The sequence below is a fragment of the Manduca sexta genome, chromosome 25 (genome assembly GCF_014839805.1).
Source record: "Manduca sexta isolate Smith_Timp_Sample1 chromosome 25, JHU_Msex_v1.0, whole genome shotgun sequence".
NCBI lineage: Eukaryota > Metazoa > Arthropoda > Insecta > Lepidoptera > Sphingidae > Manduca > Manduca sexta.
The window spans coordinates 1,709,852-1,730,239 of NC_051139.1; the positions used below are offsets into that span (position 1 = coordinate 1,709,852).

The 20,388-nt window shown below is 36.5% G+C and overlaps 2 protein-coding genes and 1 non-coding gene across 3 annotated transcripts in view; 2 read left to right on the top strand and 1 right to left on the bottom strand.

Moving 5' to 3' along the window:
• The window catches only part of LOC115446582, a 182,145-nt gene extending 172,546 nt beyond the window's left edge, over window positions 1-9,599 (top strand). The window contains exons 21-27 of the mRNA XM_037442955.1: window positions 3,357-3,362; window positions 3,842-4,096; window positions 4,243-4,425; window positions 4,731-4,869; window positions 5,374-5,567; window positions 6,151-6,291; window positions 6,377-9,599. Coding sequence (XP_037298852.1) covers window positions 3,357-3,362; window positions 3,842-4,096; window positions 4,243-4,425; window positions 4,731-4,869; window positions 5,374-5,567; window positions 6,151-6,291; window positions 6,377-6,448 — 990 coding nt within the window. The 3' untranslated portion in view covers window positions 6,449-9,599. The remainder of the gene's footprint in view (window positions 1-3,356; window positions 3,363-3,841; window positions 4,097-4,242; window positions 4,426-4,730; window positions 4,870-5,373; window positions 5,568-6,150; window positions 6,292-6,376) is intronic.
• Window positions 9,600-16,297: 6,698 nt separating this feature from the next.
• Window positions 16,298-17,749, bottom strand: LOC115446590 (ubiquitin-conjugating enzyme E2 N). Its single transcript, XM_030173309.2, has one exon. It carries the CDS (start codon window positions 17,531-17,533, stop codon window positions 17,078-17,080), a length of 456 nt encoding a protein of 151 aa, XP_030029169.1. The 5' UTR covers window positions 17,534-17,749; the 3' UTR covers window positions 16,298-17,077.
• A 2,453-nt stretch (window positions 17,750-20,202) lies between these two features.
• Window positions 20,203-20,274, top strand: Trnah-gug. The gene has a single exon. It is a non-coding gene; the product is annotated as a tRNA-His (tRNA).
• Window positions 20,275-20,388: the final 114 nt, after the last annotated feature.

Consider the following 20,388-nt stretch of genomic DNA (forward strand, 5'->3'; position numbering starts at 1 on the left):
ATTTATTTAATGTCTTAGTATTTTTTTATACTTACTAAAAAAATCTCAGTGTGGTTTAGCCGCGAAAAACCAAGATAATAAAAAAAAAAATAATAATAAACTAATTTCTCAGTGACAACTTTTTGTATTACTAATATTTATTTCCTAATGAACTTTTAGGATCCATTGAAAACATTTTACAGTTAAGAAAATCGGTTGTTTTGTAACTTTATTTTTATTTAACTTTAAATTTATAATGAAATGGAAAAAAACAGTTTGAACAACATGAGTCACTAATTTCGTGTTGTAAAAGTTTATCGATAAGATCAATATCGATACTTTAATATTTATCGATATACACGAATAGGAATTAACGGATTAATCGTTGCAATAAATTTTTACTCAATCCTATTTATATTTGAATAATGCATTCTCACGTATGTACGGTCATTATGATACGGCAAATAAACGCCCGTGTGAATCGGTATAAATGTAAAACCATGTTGTTTTATGTAGATGTTTCTATTAATAAGAGCATGAAATTACTTTTGTCTCGTTATCTACACTTTGTAGCACTACCCACTTGACCGACACACCACAAACCACTCTGTATTGCCAGTGTATTGTTTATAATATGATTACACGAAGTCGATGTTCTATGTCATTGGAGATACATTGCTATATGAGTTAATATTAATTATAAGCCAGAATTAGTGGACATGAGCCTTAATATTTCATGTCTTGGAGGATTACTGCAGTGCTATTCAGTATTCTGCAATGTTTATCAAAGTTCTGGCTGACCTAGCTTCATTATTGAGCGAGTCACCTGCTAATTCAGAAAGCAAAGATAAATATTGTTCAAAATTATCGATAAACTCCACCTACTGTGGCATGTAAAATTCTCACCAAAAGCTTTACAATATCTACACGTTCGATTCTACACCGTTTTAATTAAATTTTATCACACATATTTTACTAATAAAATGATATAAAATTCTGCATAAAACTTTTCTTCAAAACTTGTGCACGCAAGACTGTGAAAAATGCTCACAATCATTTGTAAATATGTAATTTCATGCTCATTTAGGATTAGTGTATTGAGAATGCTAGTGGGATATCCTTTATATAAATAAATAAAGCGATTAACTTAGACATTAGAAATATCAGAAGTGTCGTGAGACTTGGCCCTGTGAATGTTCGATTTTTTTAAATTTCTTATGATATACGTGGTGATTGGTCCACAAACCTGTCCGCCGAACCATTTACGCTCTTGTTGACTTGGCACTAGAGTATTTTTTTCAGTGTACTCCTCACCCCTCGACCCGACCCAAGAAGATTGTCGGATCCCGTATTGGCCGGCTAGCCTCCTCTGAAAATGTTTGTCTATCGCTTAATGTACTGCTTGATGCTATGCTTGTTACCATTATATACGACCATGAGTACGGTATCGAATGTTTGTGCGCAGGTAAGGTTTGATTAGAGCCTTCGCAGTCAAAAATGCTCAGCTGACATTAAGATTATACTTTAGCATGACTTCCGATAACCTGCGGCTTACGATCGTTGTTTCATTTGGACCAAAAATATCGATAATTGGTGCGACTCCTACGAGGAGCGGGCGACAGTTTGGACAAATGAAATATCGCATTGAGCTTGAGTAGGGGCACCCGCTTTTACCTCCACGCACTGTTTCATGGTATGCACAGTATGGCACGACACACACCCGATTCACACCGGCTCAAGCGGCCGTTTCCAACACGACGTACGCAGGGAGTGCACAGACATCGCGGGTTAGCTTATACGCCTACGCACAACCGATATCGACCCCTATTCTAATGTTAAAGGTTAATTTTCCGTTAGGTTTGCTTTCATACTAACGACGACGGGACTGGTCGCTCGCTCGCTTCTCACATATCATTGTGTGTATTGTATTCGAATTGTTTTGCTTGCTTTTTGCGCCAAAATTATCGTGATTTGAACATCATCGCAATCGGATCTCGCAATACGCTAGTGCTTTTGAAACAAAGCATTCGTCAAAAGCAAGCCAAACAAACTGTACAGGGGCTTGAATGTTAAAATTATCGATTAAGATATAATTCAAAAACCGACGCTTTCTTTGAAAGATTATAAATCGTATGATTTAGTAGTTGGCGTCTATAAAAGGTAAGGCAACTAAATTAAAATGTAAATAGTTCGAAGTCGGAAATGAACAATAATTCACTGATTCCGTACTTTTGAATTCGGATGCCAAGTTTATGCTCAATAATAGTCTTATCGATACAGAGAAAATATCGATACTTTTAAGTATCAGGATGCTCTAAACCTTGTAAAATATTGGGCACTGTGCGATGGATTTGAGAGTATCGACTTTGTATCGATATAAAGTATCGCAATTAAAAAAAATATTCAATGACTATATTTTTGGAAATAACTGCGCGTTCCAATCTCGAATGATCGTTATCGTTACTAGAATTCGATACTGTCCTCTTGAAATCGAATACAAAACACGGGCAAGGTATGTGAGAGGCTGCGGTAGAAGCTCGGAGGTTAGCCGGCGTGTGTGCAGTGGGGCTGCGAGCGGGAGGCGCGGGAGGCGCGGGACACTCGCGACGCGCGGACCCGCGACGGGCCGTACTCGGGCGTGTACTCGGGGGTGTACGCCGCGCCCGCCGCCGTCTTCCGCCTCAGCTTCCTGGGCTCGGTCGAGGTGGACGAGGACTCGCGCAGGCGCAAGAAACGACCCAAAAAGAACATGGTCGAGGAGGCCGTCACTAAGATCAAGGTGGTTTGGCTGGCAGTCGTTTGTAGCCTAGTATCGATATTATGAGCGATTGATCGATTGAGATATCGTAGGTCAAGCGTTTAATATCGATATATCAACGCTCGATTGCGATCCATGACATTTCTATTTTGCCTTTTGCTCTATCTAATAAACTGAGAGACAAAGAAATAAATTTCCGTCTCGGCTCTTAAATACGAACCATTATAGTAAATTGAGACTAATATCAACATATCAACCGAAAGCGAAAATACTCGATAGAGATCTATCTCATTGTAATATCAAGTAGTGTTTGTGGATAAATAGTGATTATTGCCACTTCTATTATTAGACTCATTGTAACAAGCGGATAGGTCTGGCTTGGATAAATAGATTTACGAACGTCTCAAGGAAGGTCACAATATAAAGAAAACCTAGAGCCTTTTGTAAATATTTAAGAGAAGACACTTTATTTCTACTTTGCTTATTTTAATAAATCTTGTAGTGTAATATTGTAGATATTTATGTAACTAGAAAATGTATATAATATACTTAAAATATTTAACAATACCTTTACTAATATAACCACATTTCCCTTACCGCTCACTTGGGTTATCATCAGGCATTGGTAAGTTCCAAATTCTAAATTTAGTATCCTCTTAGTTGTTGAATATAGAGTTTCCATTTGTATAGTACTAATAAATGTAACAGACAAAACTATCAGACGCCACAATAAAAAGAAAATGGCATTAATAAATAAGTAAAACGAAACTAAATATAAGCAAGCCGGCTTATAAAGCTAAGGGAAAGGATTAAGGTGCGGTTGGTCTCACGCTCTCATTGGTTGTTTAAATCTTATCACCGCTTAATTTGACCACAACAAGTGTTATTCAAGCCGCCAATTACAACACTGCACTCGCTTTTAACAAACATATTAAATTTTATTTTCTCAAATATTTTTCATTCTGTGGCGTCTGTACGTTTATAGTTCTATGACGTAACTAAATCTTTTTGTTTTTTTTTTACGTCCTAAACCCCAAATTATCTTTAGATGTATACAAAAAAAAATGCGTATAACATACAATGAGTACTTTACGTTCTTTGCAGGCGCCTGAAGGTGAAAATCAACCAAGCACAGAAGTGGATCTGTTCATCTCAACGGAGAAGATCATGGTACTCAACACCGAACTGAAGGAGATCATGATGGATCACGCGCTGAGAACAATCTCGTACATAGCCGACATAGGGGACCTCGTGGTGCTGATGGCGAGGCGGCGGTTCGTGCCGCACGAGAACGACTCCGACCAACCGAAACTGAACCGCACGCCCAAGATGATATGTCACGTTTTCGAAAGTGAAGAGGTGGGTTGATTTTATGTATAAATTATATTTTAAAGTTTCTGTCGTTACTTTTATAAGTGCATCTAATTTCGATATTTATTTTTCTCTTAATTTTATGGAGGGTAAAATAAATTTTAAAAAAATATATAAAATATGTAACTTTCCAGGCACAATTCATTGCGCAGTCGATCGGTCAGGCGTTCCAAGTGGCTTACATGGAGTTCCTCAAGGCGAATGGTATTGAAGACCACAGCTTCGTAAAGGAGATGGACTATCAGGAAGTCCTCAACAGCCAAGAGATATTCGGAGATGAGCTACAAATGTTTGCGAAGAAAGAGTTACAGAAAGAGGTGATGGTTAACGGTGTAATAGTAATTGTTGTCCGTACAGATGAATATTTGTATCAATTGATAGTTATACAAACATCAATTTTTTTTCGGTACACAAAATTAAATACATTTGTACAATCGGGGCGATCTTGTACACATTGATATAATAGAAAAAAAAAACAATAAAATGATTTAGCTAGTTGTTTTATAACAATTGCCGTTAGTTCATGTCGTAAACTCTAAAGCATCAATCAAACTATCGATAACATCACACTCAAAACAATTTATTAATCAATGTATTAAGTTACTAAAACTATTATTTCCAGGTGGTGGTGCCGAAGACGAAGGGCGAGATCCTGGGCGTGGTGGTGGTGGAGTCCGGCTGGGGCTCGATGCTGCCCACCGTCGTCATCGCCAACCTCGCGCCCGCCGGCGCCGCCGCCCGCTGTGGACAACTCAACATAGGTACGGGCCGACGATCCTACACGTTTACGGAATACCACTTCAGATAAAAAAATAATATAAAATATATTTCCAACTCCTCTGTATCCTTCTGTTTCATTAAGATCGGTTTAAAAATAATTTGTGCCTTCAGACACTAACTAAGCTTCCCTACTCGGTGTCTTAAATACGTGCCACTGCCAGTACTAGCTTACAGTAATTGTAGTGATGGGTGCAGCATAATTTCCTATCGTTAAGGAATATTTTGATTCGTCAATTGATAAAAGTCGGTATTTTGATGAACTTACATTTAAATTTAAAACAAAACAAGGTTATCGTACAGCGAGAACTTATTCTGGTTGGTTTTACGGAAGGGGTTGATTTTAATCAGGATGCAAAAAGGGTCGAAACTGTACCTCTATTGATAGTAAATTTAGGGTCTACACCTGTGAGGCACAATTACACCCGTGTTCTTCCTTTTTTATCATCTACTGACTAAATTCAAGCTATCCCTAATTTTATTTGCAGGAGATCAAATAATAGCAATAAACGGCGTGAGCCTGGTCGGGCTGCCGCTGTCGACGTGCCAGACCTACATAAAGAACTCGAAGAGCCAGACGGTGGTGAAGCTCACCGTGGTGCCGTGCGCCCCTGTCGTAGAGGTCAAGATCAAGAGGCCCGACACCAAGTACCAGCTCGGGTTCAGCGTGCAGAATGGGGTGGTGAGTTTTTTATTTTGCTTCTTAGGGCAGACGATCTAACGGCCGATTTTATAGTAAGTAGTCATCGCTCATTAACGTTTGCAAAGCTAAAAGCACAGGTAAGCCGGTACCCGGTGCTGGATTTATGTTTTTTATGAGTGTAGGCCATTTTATTTCCGCCGCCCCATGTGGGTAGATTTATGTATGTATGTAGGTTTCTAAAATACTTAATAATTTTTCATTTGTTTGTATTATATTATGGAAGGCACTAAAGTTATATAAACGATTAATTAAATCGAGTCAGCGTCTGCTGAAATCTGCCGCCCCTAAGAGACTGCCGCCCATAGACCGCGGCTTATATGGCTTTTTTACAAATCGTGGACTGCCGGTACCTGAATGTACTTAACAATTTGGGTGGGAAGCAGTGGCCTAAAATCGATAACTTTGCTCTATTGTTAACATTTTTTTTGTCATATAATTTTATTAAGAAGTAGAAATAGTTTTTTATACGTCGATATACTCTAGAAAATTGGCTGAATGTGAGGATGGTCGGTTGTTGTAAGGCATATAACTCGAATGGTTAGTGACGGGTGTGGTGCTGTAGATCTGCAGCCTGCTGCGCGGCGGCATCGCGGAGCGCGGCGGCGTGCGCGTCGGACACCGCATCATCGAGATCAACGCGCAGAGCGTCGTCGCCGTGCCGCACGAGCGCATCGTCAACCTGCTCGCCACCTCCGTCGGCGAGGTACCGCCACCACACCAACACACCACCACTCCACGACTCCACCCTAACCGACCAACTCTAACTAACAAACTATTCTCCATTACAGATTCTGATGAAAACGATGCCCACATCCATGTTCCGGCTGCTGACGGGGCAAGAGAACCCGGTGTTCATATAGACGCGCGCCGCCGCCCCCGCCGCCGCGACACAAGTGCCTGCTTGCCCACGACTCGCCCACCACTCGCCGATCACTCGCCACACCACTCACCCCGTCACTCGCCCGCGACCGGTCACTGCCATTGGTGTAACGTGGCACGAATTAATTTGTAAACAACTATTTCAAATAGTCTTTCATCACCTACGTAAGACATTAGTAAAATCATTCCGATATTAGAAAAACGACTGGCTGATATGTTATCGGTTGTCATTGTATCCGAGCCAAAAGAAAAATAGATAAGTCTATCAAAAGATAAGATGAATAAGTACAGGGCGTCTATTTCGATATATTAGTCGACAAATCAAATTATCAGATTCGGCACAATCCTAGGTAAACGCATCTTTCGATTTTTAACTTTATTGTTATTGCAATTTTAAATTTTAATATAATGATCGATTTTCCTGCGGCTAATATTAGTAACAATCGATTATTTATTTATTCGTTTTTATTCACACGCCTTCTCTATTCTCCTACAAATATCAGTACAAGGCGGTAAAAGTCGATTTGCTGTAATTTTTTCAGCCGACTTTAAGTTCTTCATCGTAGATAATTTGGGTGGATCCTTAGGACATCCTAAAGTTCCACCCAAACTATTATTTTATTCTAACTCACTCACGTGAGCCCTTCCATCAGATAACAAGTTACACTAATGCAGTAAAGTGTGGACTGTCGCCGGACCGCGCGCCGCCATTCGCTCAAATACCTCCGCGGCGGTCCCGCACTCGCTTCCAAAAATTGGACAGCTAACTCGCAGTGCGACTAAAAATCGTAGGGATTTAAAAATTTCATTTGTTTTTATTTAGTTAATGAATTTTAATATTTTATACTTTTTTAATCAAATATTTCTTTATAGGAAATTACATTTTTAAAACACATGATCATAGTTTTTGCGTTGACTTTTTCAGCATCAAAATTTTAAACGCTTGATTAATATTGATTTGTTGGAACTGTGTCTATATATTCGTTTTTGTAGGATCGTGTCGACTTAATGTTTAGACATACAGAATATACGAGTAAATTAATAACTTATGCCAAGGTTAAATAAAACGCGAGTGATGTTAATATGTGATGCAATACCGTAATTAATGTAATCATGTATAAGTGGCAAATAATTTATGGGAAACACAAATATTGTTGCTTTGAAAACACGATTTTCTAAAACGTATGGCCTAACTCAATTTTATCCATATGTTTTCCAAATTACACAAGCGAGGACGGGACCCACGCTTAGCTGTCAAATAATACTCAACAAAAAAAAATGTGATGTGAAAATTATCAAAATGCTTACATTGCTTAAGTGGCTAAATAAGATAATTAGTTTGTAAGTCGTATCTCTCTATAATTGTAATATTTGTTTTCGACTACGCAAATTGTGAAAGATAATATACACAAAAATACAGCATATTTTTCTCCTCTCAACACAAGAGCGTAGTCGGAAATATAAGGAATAAGTCTCGATATCGCTATCGATATGTCTGTCCCTTTCTCTCATAATACATTTGTAACAGGAGTGAGCGAGACAGAACATCGATAAGCGCGCGAGTTGTTCCGATACATCGGTGATAAAGTTTTTGTCATGACAATGTGTATACATACTCCACTTATAAATGTATCTATTGAAATATCAAAAACCCACTCATATCTGCTTAGATATTATAATAAACGCTAACATCTTAAGGGAGTGATGCGAAGGCGCCGGACTCCAGAGCCTACATTATTTAGAGTTGTAATCTCATGTTTTAATGATTTTATCGAATCGTTTTCCTTATCTCAGGTTTTAGAGTGAAATGAAATAACTAAGTTTAAATTACTTTTGCCATATTTAGTGCGTTACGCATTACACTTTTATTTAGTTTCTTTTTACTTAGTACTAGTTTTTGTTCGCTTTTGTCTCTATTTTGTAGTCGGCAAATGTATGCAGATGCATTCCATTATTATAAAATAATTTATTAAGAACTTTTATAATTTGTTAAAATTTGTTTTGATTTCTTTTTAGATATTAAGCACCAGTTGATCATGTTTTTACGGACCGTATATAAAATTTATTGCGCACCATCCATAGTTCAAATTACATCGTTCATCTCAATATTGTGTATAGTTAAGATGGATCCCGTAGGTTTTGGAACTCCTGCTGTTAAGCCGCCATCTTTGCTTCTCATACACGATGCCTGCCTCTTGAAAATACACGCTGTCCTTTACTCCAATAAGCCCTATTCAAGAAGAGTGAAAAGGACAAACAGTGTCTGACAGCACCGGTATAAATGTCGATAGATTGAGGCGGCCGCAGCGTCGATCTAGGCCTACGGATCCGCAGTGATCAAATTGAATGAAAAAACATGAATTGATTAGTCGATATAGTAATAAAGAAGCATTATTTCGTGTAGCATCTCAAAAGATATATCATATTTTGTAAATTTTATAGTGTCGCTATAGCATTACTATGTAACCTACAATATTATATGTATGTCCTGTGTTCTTAGCTAAGCTTAGCGCTCTGAGGACGAGTAAACTATATTTATGTATAAAAAATTAAATATTAACAGGTATCTAAGGATGTCGCACACTGTCGTCTTTTTGTCGAATCGATAGACCATCTGAGTTGTTCGCGTGTAGTCGACAGTGTGCGTCCTCGATAATTGTAAACCACGATAGATATTACCCATTTGAATAACGGCTTCTAACTTTATTATCCCGAATATTAAGCTTTGGATTGTATATCTCTTTTCTTATTTACTTTGCGATAAAGACCAGTGGCCGAGTCCTTTCAAAATCCTTTTATGAGACGCGAATAAGGAAAGTGTATAGAAAATATTGAAGTAATGTTATTTATCGAATATTGTCACAAGAACCCAAGCCACTGGTTGCGCTCCTTCCCCATCACAATCATAGATATTACAGTCTGATGTGTAATTTTATATTGCTAGCTACTGTGAATAAGATTTATTTACATTATAAAAACACTGATAATAAATAGCCTTTTATTGTGAAAGCTGGTATATGGTAGGTACACTGTAATATGTCAAAAAATTATTGTTGTTCTCATTTCTAAGAGTATTATTCTAGTCCGCATTAAAGTTAAGAATAAAGTGAACAAACTGATGTGCGTCGTTTTCTTGTGTATTTTTATTGATGTGCTTTATTAACCCACTTTTACTTAGCGATATATATTTTTGGGGACTTTTTAAAAGCAGTTTTACAGAAAAAATAGCTTATTTACTAGTAAGTTTAATCGAAATCGGCTCATTGGTTCAGCTGTGAAACCGTAACGGAATAGGGGACCGGCCTATGCTTGATTTTGTCCATTATTCTATATATAATGGTTAATAATACGAAAAAGAAGCACTCCTGCGAAAACTGCATAAAAATTGGTTAAAAAATGAGCGAGTAATTCATATTTAAAATATTGTAATGTGCAGAAGTGGGCGCGATGTAGGGATATCGCTACATCTCTTTCTTTCGCACGCGTCGTAATTCCCGATGACGTCACATGTGGATATTTCGTCTCTTTTCTGTTTCTTGTTAATTACCCCTTCCACCGAAATTCAAAGACTTATAACTTGTTAATTTTTTACCGGATTTTAAAAATTCCTTCTGTGTTATAATTTATATTATGTAAATATTTGATAAAAGTAAAGAACAAAAATGAGTCCGGTACCCTATTACTTTCAAATTTATTATATAAATGTCAGCCAAGGTTTAATTAAATTAGGAGGGATTCACTGTGCCCAAAGTTTATTGTACACTAACCATATGTTGTCAATAATTTAACTATAAGATAATGCCCCCAATAACTAAATTAGTTCATATCTATAAAGGAATAAGGATGGACTTAGCAATACACATTCGCTGGTACCCTGAATACTGATTTTTAATGCGATTAACGTTTTGAAACTTATGGACAGATAAATACGACTCCAAAAACCACAACAAAAATATTTTTTCTTATTAATGGTTTACTATGAAATTAATTTAAACAATATAATCTGAAATACATGTAGTATATGCGCATTAAGTACATATTTTTTCGCGCCTATTTCAAATCGCCTTATTTATATTAATTTTTTTACAATTTATCTGATAATTAATATTTGACATTGATTATTTGTATGAATGATATCAAGTCATTGTTCCAAGCAGCCAAAACAATTGTTAAACAAAACAATGAACGCTCGACAAGAAGCCTTAATACTCAATTCATAATAGTAGGAACATATTGTCCCACAGCTGGGCAAACACTCTATACTTTGTAAGCTGAGACTTAGTAGGCTGAGAGCAATTTTCAAACAAACAAAAAAAGCACATCTAGCGTTTATCCCCGAAATATAGACAGGTGTAACAAGGATTACAGGGCATATATTCTTCGTTATTCGGATTTCATCCCCTTATATAATATGGAGCGGTCCTATGGTCATATTGGATACAAATTCCAGTTTCTGGACTGATACGCATATACTAAGTAGAAAATCTAACATTATTTTTTCTGATTTGAGGTTCGAACCTTTGAACTTGGAGTTGTGATCGTATTGTGATTTAATACCTCTCCCTTGAACATTCGTTCCATACTTTTACGACGCATGAGTTACGGGCGAGAATATGCAAAGATTTACAAATAATTGCTTACTAAATGTAACAATATGCACAGAAACAACAAAAACAACCGAAGTAAAGATAATATAATAACATTGTAAAATATGTATTATACATTTCGCATAAATAACTTAAAATATTCCTAGCACGCTACTTTAGTGAGAGACCGCCTTCAATACCGCAGGTAAAATAATTTTATAATTATTGCCCAGAATTATAATTGTTACATAACAATAAAAAGGAGTGTAAATAAAAAATATCTAATTAGTATTATGGGACAAGTATTCCAGTTGTGTTTTTATACTTATTTACTTAAGTCTGTAGAAAATATAGGTAAGACAGATCCTATCATTGGCAATATCTAAAAATAGGTTCATAGTCATTTGTTTACATATAATTTCCTTTGTGGTTGTGTGAGGGAGCTCATTTTCGAAACGAAAAGTATGTACTATTATCGAATGTCCGTTTAATCAAAACCTCTAAAATTTACAGCTCTAGTAGGTACTTGGGCAGTTATATACCATGGATAGGCCTTAGGCTTATACGCCCCGTTTGACTAGACCAATGAAGCTACTTTCATTATTATTAATATTATGTGTACCGTTTTGAGGCCTCATAAAAATATGCTACTCGCTGAGTGCTGTGGCGAATGTTATGTACGCCGTACTTGTTGTACATATCAGTGACTATAATTATTATTTAATACTGGTGTAACTATGTGTAATTGTTATTCTATGTACCATGTGGTAGTAATAATAAATAAATAAATAAATTCTCCAAATGTAATAAATTGAATGCAAAAGGTAGTTGTGTTATTGTACACATAAAACAGGTTGGTAGGTATGATAGATGCTATCCTACATAACATTAAAATATTGTTTACAGTCTGAAGTTCTACTGAAAAATACTGTTATTTCTACGTAAGTATCTAATCTATATTCAGAGAAGGAAATAAAACTTTGTAAACAAATTAGTATGTATCTACCTAGTACCTGCTTTTAAAATAATGCCTAGAACGACTGGACCATAATTACCTAATAAAGACAACAGATATTAATGTAGTAGGTAAGTGAGTAATTAAAACATTGGTTGAAGTTTGTTTATAAACAAAATAGTTTCATAACATATTTTATGTGCAGGATCATCTATTAATTACCTACTAATAAAATGCGACATCGCAGTTATCTCCACTTTTCGATTTTAAAGATGACTAAGGCCATATGCGGATTCGGTAATTCCAGACTGGCAAAGTTATATAATGCGTATATATAAGAAGATGGACTCCATCGATGTAGTATCGCGTGCGCGGTACGACGACCGCTCCGAGGTCTCTAGTTCGGACCTGTGTCAGAAAAAATATTGCTTATTGAATTTTTTTACTCAATCAGCCCTGTGTAGATTTTTTTCTGATCGTGCGACAGCACACAACAAAAAGTAGATGCCCTGGAACCCTGGTTGGCCTTCTCCCTCTTTTGGATAAAGTGTATTTTCTTGTTTGCTTAATAAGCCTAAATTTACTCAATCCCTACCTACCTAGTAAAGAAAGTTGTCCAGCAGTGGGACACCATATTATGTTCCCAATATCATATCTTATCTATAAAAATAATGTGCTTAAATTAGTAATTTAAAGCTTCCTTGTCTTAACAGTTGTTTTGCTGCTTGGAACAATGACTTGATATCATTCATACAAATGATCAAAGTCAAATATGCATTATCAGATAAATTGTAATAAAAATAGAAATAATATAATCATGTGGGTACATCGGGGTTAAATGGGCAATGACACCTGAAAAGTATTTTAAATTATCAGATTTCTTTAATCATTGGGCAAACGCCTGATCATGAAGGAATTTGAAACCATCTTCGTCTGAGTTGTGTGTTGTGGTCGTATTGAGTCATCAAAGCTAAAGCTAAAGCTTTGATGACTCAATACGATAAAATCTGCTCATAGCTGCAACTCATCATGAAGTGCAGTTTGCTATGTTTCCATAATAAAACGAACTAAACATGACCAGTAGCGGTTCCATAGTAAACATGACCAGTAGCGGCTTTAACCAACGTGAGACTCCAAGCGCTAGATCTTTGTGAGACTTTTTTTCTTTGTGTCCTTCGCTTCCGGCGTGAGGCTCCGGGCGGGAGCAATTTTATACGTACGATCCTCAAGATGCGTTAGTAACAGAGTGGATCTTAAGAAATAACAAGGTCCTGAGCTGGACGTCGTGCGAGATACCTGTGTAAGCGCAAGGCGCCGGGCGGTTGGCAGATACCTCCACCTCTCCCAGGCCGCAACTGAGCACGACGACTGCCTTTAGACTACCAACTATTATACTTATTACAAAGTTCTGCATGACGTTCTTCACTCGACGATATTTGATATGAAACTATTTAGTATAAGGCCCGCACACAGCCTTTCCATGGCAGAATCACACAAATACGTGGTAGGTCTACGAAGTAACAGCCAACAAAAGGTTTAATTTTGAGAATTTGGTAGAAACCTATACTTCCACAGAATATAATAATATTTATCGCATTGGAAAATCACCGTAGACATGCGAGTAGGTGTACAGAAAACCTAAACCTTCGACATTTTTGCACGACTCGTCGTGACCTTTATTAGGTAATTTGTAGATGTACTTACCACCCACACATCCACCTCTGCAACAAATCACGACAAATCGATGTCGTCGGTGCTACCTACCTACTAATGTTAGAAGTTCGGCTAGCCTGGGAAAATTTATATGTCCCTTTAAAAAAACTCACATTTGAATTATTTGAGATGTATATTCGTATTCCATACTGCCCTGATCGATCAACAAATAAATTATAAATGTGAGTTTATGAAGATGCTTGAATGTTTGTTGGAACTAAACTACAAAATCCGTTAAATTTGAATGTTTGTTGCAGAGAGACCAAGTTCTCGTTACTATTAAATGTAAGTACTTACTTTTAATTACAGAAATATGCGTGGTCGGAATTTATTTCAATAATTTTATACATTCCATTTTTATTTTTCTATTTAAGGAACTTACATACATATTGGGGTTGCTAACATGAGAATCGAAGCGCAGCCGACACGCGAGCGATATGATAGCATGCTTTCATTTTTTCTTTACAATAAAAGAAATTAGGTGCAGCTAGAGGAGGGAAAGGCCGTATAAAAACTCAGTTACTACTTTTGTGCACCTAATGTCGTCACTGGGGCCTACGTTTTTCAGAATAACTAGACGTTTTGGTCAATGGTTAAATATGTAAATAATAACTCTCGAGTTTCAAGGGTTTTAATCTTAGGTGAAGCAGTATAAGACCGGCCGAGCATGCAGTGGGCGTCGTTTTGGATAGAACTAAAGATTCTTGTTTCTTATGTGATGATGTGCACGTAAACAAACTCATACGCATCGCTTCATTCCGACAATTCTATTGCTAAAATGGGCAGAGACCATTACACTTCATTGTACAGTATTAGTGCACTTTTAGTTACCGATTGACCAAACGCCCATGGTTCCAGCCATAAGATACGTGTATTTGTAAAACTTTTTGTTTAGCTTAAATATAATATACGCTATCTACGGGTGATAGAGCTTAACTTACCATGAGATATTTTAGAATTAAGACAACGCTGATAATCTATTGTGAATTAAGCCATAGTGTTTCAACACGAATCCCTAGTTGTAAGTCAGAAGCCTTACATTCGATATGAAAATAATGTTATTACGCTTTACTGGCTTTGTCACCTATTTCGCTGATGGAGAAAGGTCTGGCCCTTTAGGTCACGCAATCCTCTTCTAGAAAGTTGTTAATTAATAACAATTGGTTTTTCTTTATCATTGCTGGTTTGATAATACAACCCGGAGTAATGTCTAAAATGATATTTTTATGGACAGTTAGTGCAGTGCTTGCTACTCGCAACGTCCACAGCCACTTAGAAAAATGACTGTAGCTACATCATTTGTCAGGCCTTATATAGGCATACAAATTGTTATCTTTGCTATTTGCTACTATCGCCATTTTATTCTTAATATTAAAAAAAACAGGGTTTTCCAAGGTCGTGATCACAAGTGCCTAGGAAGTGACACATAACTATATATTTGGCACATACAGCAACAGGATGCCAAAGATTTATATTCCAGCTGTCCAGAACAGTAGTAGAATAAAATAATAGCCATAGCAGTTCATACATTCAGTAAACTTATGGAATAAATTTTACCCCACTTTTAGATTAAATCTTAAAGGTTAACAAATACACTTCGATGAGGCAAATGCGTGATATGCTCCTAAGAAGATAAATGAAGATCATAATTTGGTGGTTCATGTTGCAATTTGCCCTCACATTGTAAAGGGGCCTCAAGAAAAATACATTAGACTACTAGGGCAAAGAGATAAAAGGCCTTGCAAAGTACTGTTCAGTCTCACCATAGCAAGCTATTCCCCCCCTGATTGCCAACCTTCCAATAAAATAACATAAAAAAAGATCTTCATTGGCCCATGATATCCTTGTCAGAGTGCATGGGTGCTGGTGGCTAGTGACCATTAACCATCAAAGATCTAACCATCTTATTACCATAAAAAGATTGTATCATAATTGAAAACACTACAATATGTATAACAAAGTATATTATATAGCGAAAATAATATTGAACTAATCCATTTTTGGTGATATTTAGTTTCGAAGAACATTGCAGGCTGATTTTTCTAAATGTATATAATAACTAGAAGTAAAATTGATTATTGACTAGCAATGAGCACTGATTAAGTAATGATATACACTTATTGGGCGATGATTTTATAAAAAAAATATAATACTGTATCATAGTATGCAAAGGCACATGTATAACAAGTAAACAAACAGTGAGATACAGATTTCAAGCAAGTTATTGACATATCAGCCACCAAAAATGTTATGAAGGCACTATGCTTAACAAAATTACTAGTTGAGGGTAATTAGAAAAAACTTTCCCACTGAGGTACATTACTTTTTTGTAATGAGAAATCCTTCCATACTATGTTACGTAGCTGAGACATTTGTTTTATGCAGGGCAGTGATGGATTGACTTGTCAATAACATTATTCTGCTACAAAAAATTACAATTGATAAAAAGAGGAAATATGTATGAGGAAAACCCAAGTACCCCGAGCTTGTATTAATAGCATGTAAAATCCTGAATGATTTATGTATGTTAGTTCACCAGAATACATGCCAGCGTCGCGTCAAAAATGAAATATTGGTTTAGCTTTTTGTATTTTATGTATTTTGAAGTTCATCACAAAGCCAAATAAAATTTACATAAATACAATTTATTGATAACTTTTATACAAGACATAATAATACACAAAAGATCCATAGTGAAATCATGTTTGTGATTTGTGGACACAATATCTAAGACGCTGTCACTTTTCTAAGTAAAAAAAGGATACATTAAAACCAACATCAGTGTCACTAGAGATCATTAAACAGATATTTATTTCCAAGCAATTAGTTCATTTGCACTCAAAGATAGTGTTGAATGAGACTTGTTACAAAGGCAAAACAACTTTGTGACAGTATACGCTATCCTTTGTATAAAATTAACCAAATGTGTAACCCTGAAATATATACATTTAAGTCTCCAGTATGTTTTATTCACTATCCATTAATAATAGTAAAAAAATATGCATACCTAATATTGAAACGAAGCTACATGTGAACGGAGAAACAATGATCTGTGGAACTGGCTGAGCATTCAAGACAAACAGGGGCAAGGCTACGGAGAAATGCGACCGGGCCGGGCGCCGGGTCGGGGGCCGGGGCGGAGGCCGGGGCCGAGGCCGAGGCGGGCGCCTGCGGCGGCCCGGGCCCGGAACCACTAATAATAAAAATTTCCACAATTGTCTCTTCACAAGTTACTCGGTCTAGGGTGTGTAACATAACTTGCACTCTTAAATCATGATATATCGGTTAGTTCCATCGTGGAGAGGCGCGCGCGGAGCGGCGCACCGGAGCGGGCGGCGGCGCGGCGGTGCGGCCGCTCAGTTGTCCATGGCGTACCTCCGTGTCCATTCCTTCGCGTTTCGGATCGCCTCGCTCTCGTTCACCTTCCATAGCTCAGCCACGTCGTTGGCCAGCGGATCGTCGGGGTTCGGCGCCGAAAGCAGCGCCTGGATCGACAACAGCACCGTACGAATCTGCAGCGCGGGACTCCATTTGTCCTTCAGTATGTCCAGGCATATGCGTCCGAGCCGATCTATGTTGGGATGGTATATTTTTGTTATAAACCTAACCTTAGGCGCCGACATGGGATAGTCCTCCGGCAGAAATAATTCTAATTTGAACAGTCCTCCTTCAAACGGTGAGTCCTCCGGGCCTGTGACGATTACGTGGAAGTAGCGGGCGTTCGTCTCACTTGGTACTGCGCTGATGCCCGGCACCGGCTCCTGCATCAGTCGCTGTGTCTCTTTGATTATTCTACGTGGTAGGGCTGCCATTTTAAATATGCGGTCTAGCGCAATTTGTCAAATGAAAGCTAGTACTCATATAATAGTATAAAATATCTAGTTGTCTTTGCACTGAACGCTTTTTACAACAATTACTGAGGCACGTTTTCTAATTAACAAATTACAACAGCATTTTAGCCATGATAATGCTAAAAACGCGACTACAAAAGCGAAGGTACTTCAATTTTTTAAAGCATAGACAATTTGGTCTTTGTATCATAGAGAACACGTGCAATATAGAAATTGATGCGTTTGTAATTTATTTTTTATTAATGAGTTTAAAATTAATATTTTTTTAAATAAATTAATGAATCTTTACAAAGATAGTGATAATAGTTAACAGTATAATATGTTATTCAATATATTACTTTCATTCAATTATTCTTACCTACAAAAATGTAGGCAATGATATTATTTACGTCACGATATTTAGCTATCCACTACTAGGTGGCGCTAACGCACTAGTCGCTTATAAATTATGCATAATCATTCAATTAATGAAATATTTTATTATAAATTGATTATTTTCAAATTCTTATGACAAACTTAAAAAAAATAACATTTGTAATACACTTTTTGTTATTGTACACTTATCTAAAGTTTGACAATTGTGTTCATAGATGTCGCTAGTTAAACAATGAAAAATAAGAGTAACAATATTATGTGGTCGAAATTAAAATTGGCGAAAGCACCTACAAGGCTACATATAGTCGAAACCGGCTATAATTACATGTAACGAGATATCAGGTATAAAGATTACAGGATGTGGTCCGGGTCTTCCGTATTATTGGTAATATTATAATGACCAATCGACGATTTTCTCACTTATACACAAGGACATTTTAACTTTTGTAATCTTAGAACTCTGCTTATAGGTACAAAATCTAATTTTTACATGTCATAATGAGGCGTAAGGCTTTATTTTATTATTATTTCCTAAATTCTCAACACAAATATTCGAAAATTTTTGCTACTGTTTGTTGTATTAATCTTAGGTAACTACTTACATATTGTATTGTATTATGACTGATGGAGGCGTATAGACTGTTTTTATTAACTTCTTTTGACAAGGTTGTATATCATCAAGATCAGTGAAAGCATTACCCCGTTCCTAATCTTCAGATCTTTTAACAAAACCTCTTAGTTAACACCTTAGGTAACCACAAGAACTCTATTCAACGTTTTTTTTTTATATTTATTTTGCGATAATTTTCTACCCTGTTTCGATTTAAATGATTATTCTTGCATTGGATTTTATAAGCCTCAAAATAGCCCATTTCGAATTTTATTGGTACGTTACCTTGTGCTTTCGACGGTGCAGAGGGGACCTCCTAATAACTCCTAATACATAGGATTTTGACGATTCTTTTTCTGTTGGGTTCAATATAGCTTGAACATATTACCATATTTAGAAAATTGTAGTTTGAACTTGTAGTTGGAAGTGTAGGATTTCTCTCTTAAAAATGAAATAGGTTGAAAATAATTCTTTGGTATTGTTTTCAAATAGGTAAGTTTTTAATAATAAAATAAGTTTATAATACTTATACAAGTTAAAATCAAATTATTAGAACATAAGCAATGAACTTAATCTTCCTTCCAAATCAAGATCGTATGTTTATATTCATATTCAATATTATTTGGGGTCGGTGCTTAATTTTAATAGCCAGCAAAGCTAAGGAGCCGTTGTTTCATACCTGCTCAAGCAATGTTAAGGGTCTAATTACACTGTGGCATTGGAAGCGAATTCACAGTAAAGAAAAGGCGCTATGTGTTTGTCTAGAGTACTGAGCCTGATATGGTTGAAACAACAGTCCCTAAGAACAAAGAAATATACGAAAAAAAAAGTTAAATTAAATAAGTACCTAAGATTTTATTTTAGTTGGTAACGGTTTGTGTTGTTGGAGTTTTTTTTTTCTCCTAAATACTTTTTTAATTGTCATTGCGAGCAATAAGTAGACTCCGATATTTAAATACATAATATCATGGTTAAAAATTAATAAAGAAACCTTTCTGTGAAAATAGAGATAAACTGAATTAGAAGCATCCAAACTCCAATCATTTAGTTTACGATCTCATCATAAAAAAAAATATTATAAAACTCTACTGCTTTTCTCATTATATAATACCGTGATGCGAAATTAATTGTGCTCTACCCTTTTTTTTTTCGGAAAAGCGTAATCAACATCGCCTCCGCGTTGCTGAACGTTTATTCGGGCTACCGGATTTACCACCCTGTGTTAGTCATTCCGATGATAGAAAACATCGGAATATAGTAGGATAGAGTCAGACGTGGTATACAGTGTTAGAGACTATTTATATGTATGTACATCCAATACCGGCATAACAATTACAACTTTGCGATGGCACGCTTCGGCATATTAGATGGCTCCGCGTTCCTCTGAAATTTATGCCTAACTAACCAACACAACAGTACACGACTCTACTAGGGCAGCGTTTATTGATAACGATTAGTTTGCAATCTATGGGATTGTGTAGAGAGAGAGAACATTTCGGTTGCAGTACTTTTGCGATAAATACTAGCAATAATCGTACTTATTACTTATATTTTAAGGAAACTTATAACTAATTTGTAATATAATAAGTGAAAGCGACCGTTGAATTACCAACGTTATTTTGTCAAAATCTCTACAGCTCCGACAGCCGTGATCGTCTAGTGGTTAGGACCCTACGTTGTGGCCGTAGTAACCCAGGTTCGAATCCTGGTCACGGCAGTGTACGCACTGTCACGGCGGAGCTCTTCTTTTTATTTTTTAATGTTTTTTACATATTGTAGATTGCCCGAAAACAGCTTAGTTTGATTTTGTTCGTACGGCTTAGATATTTTT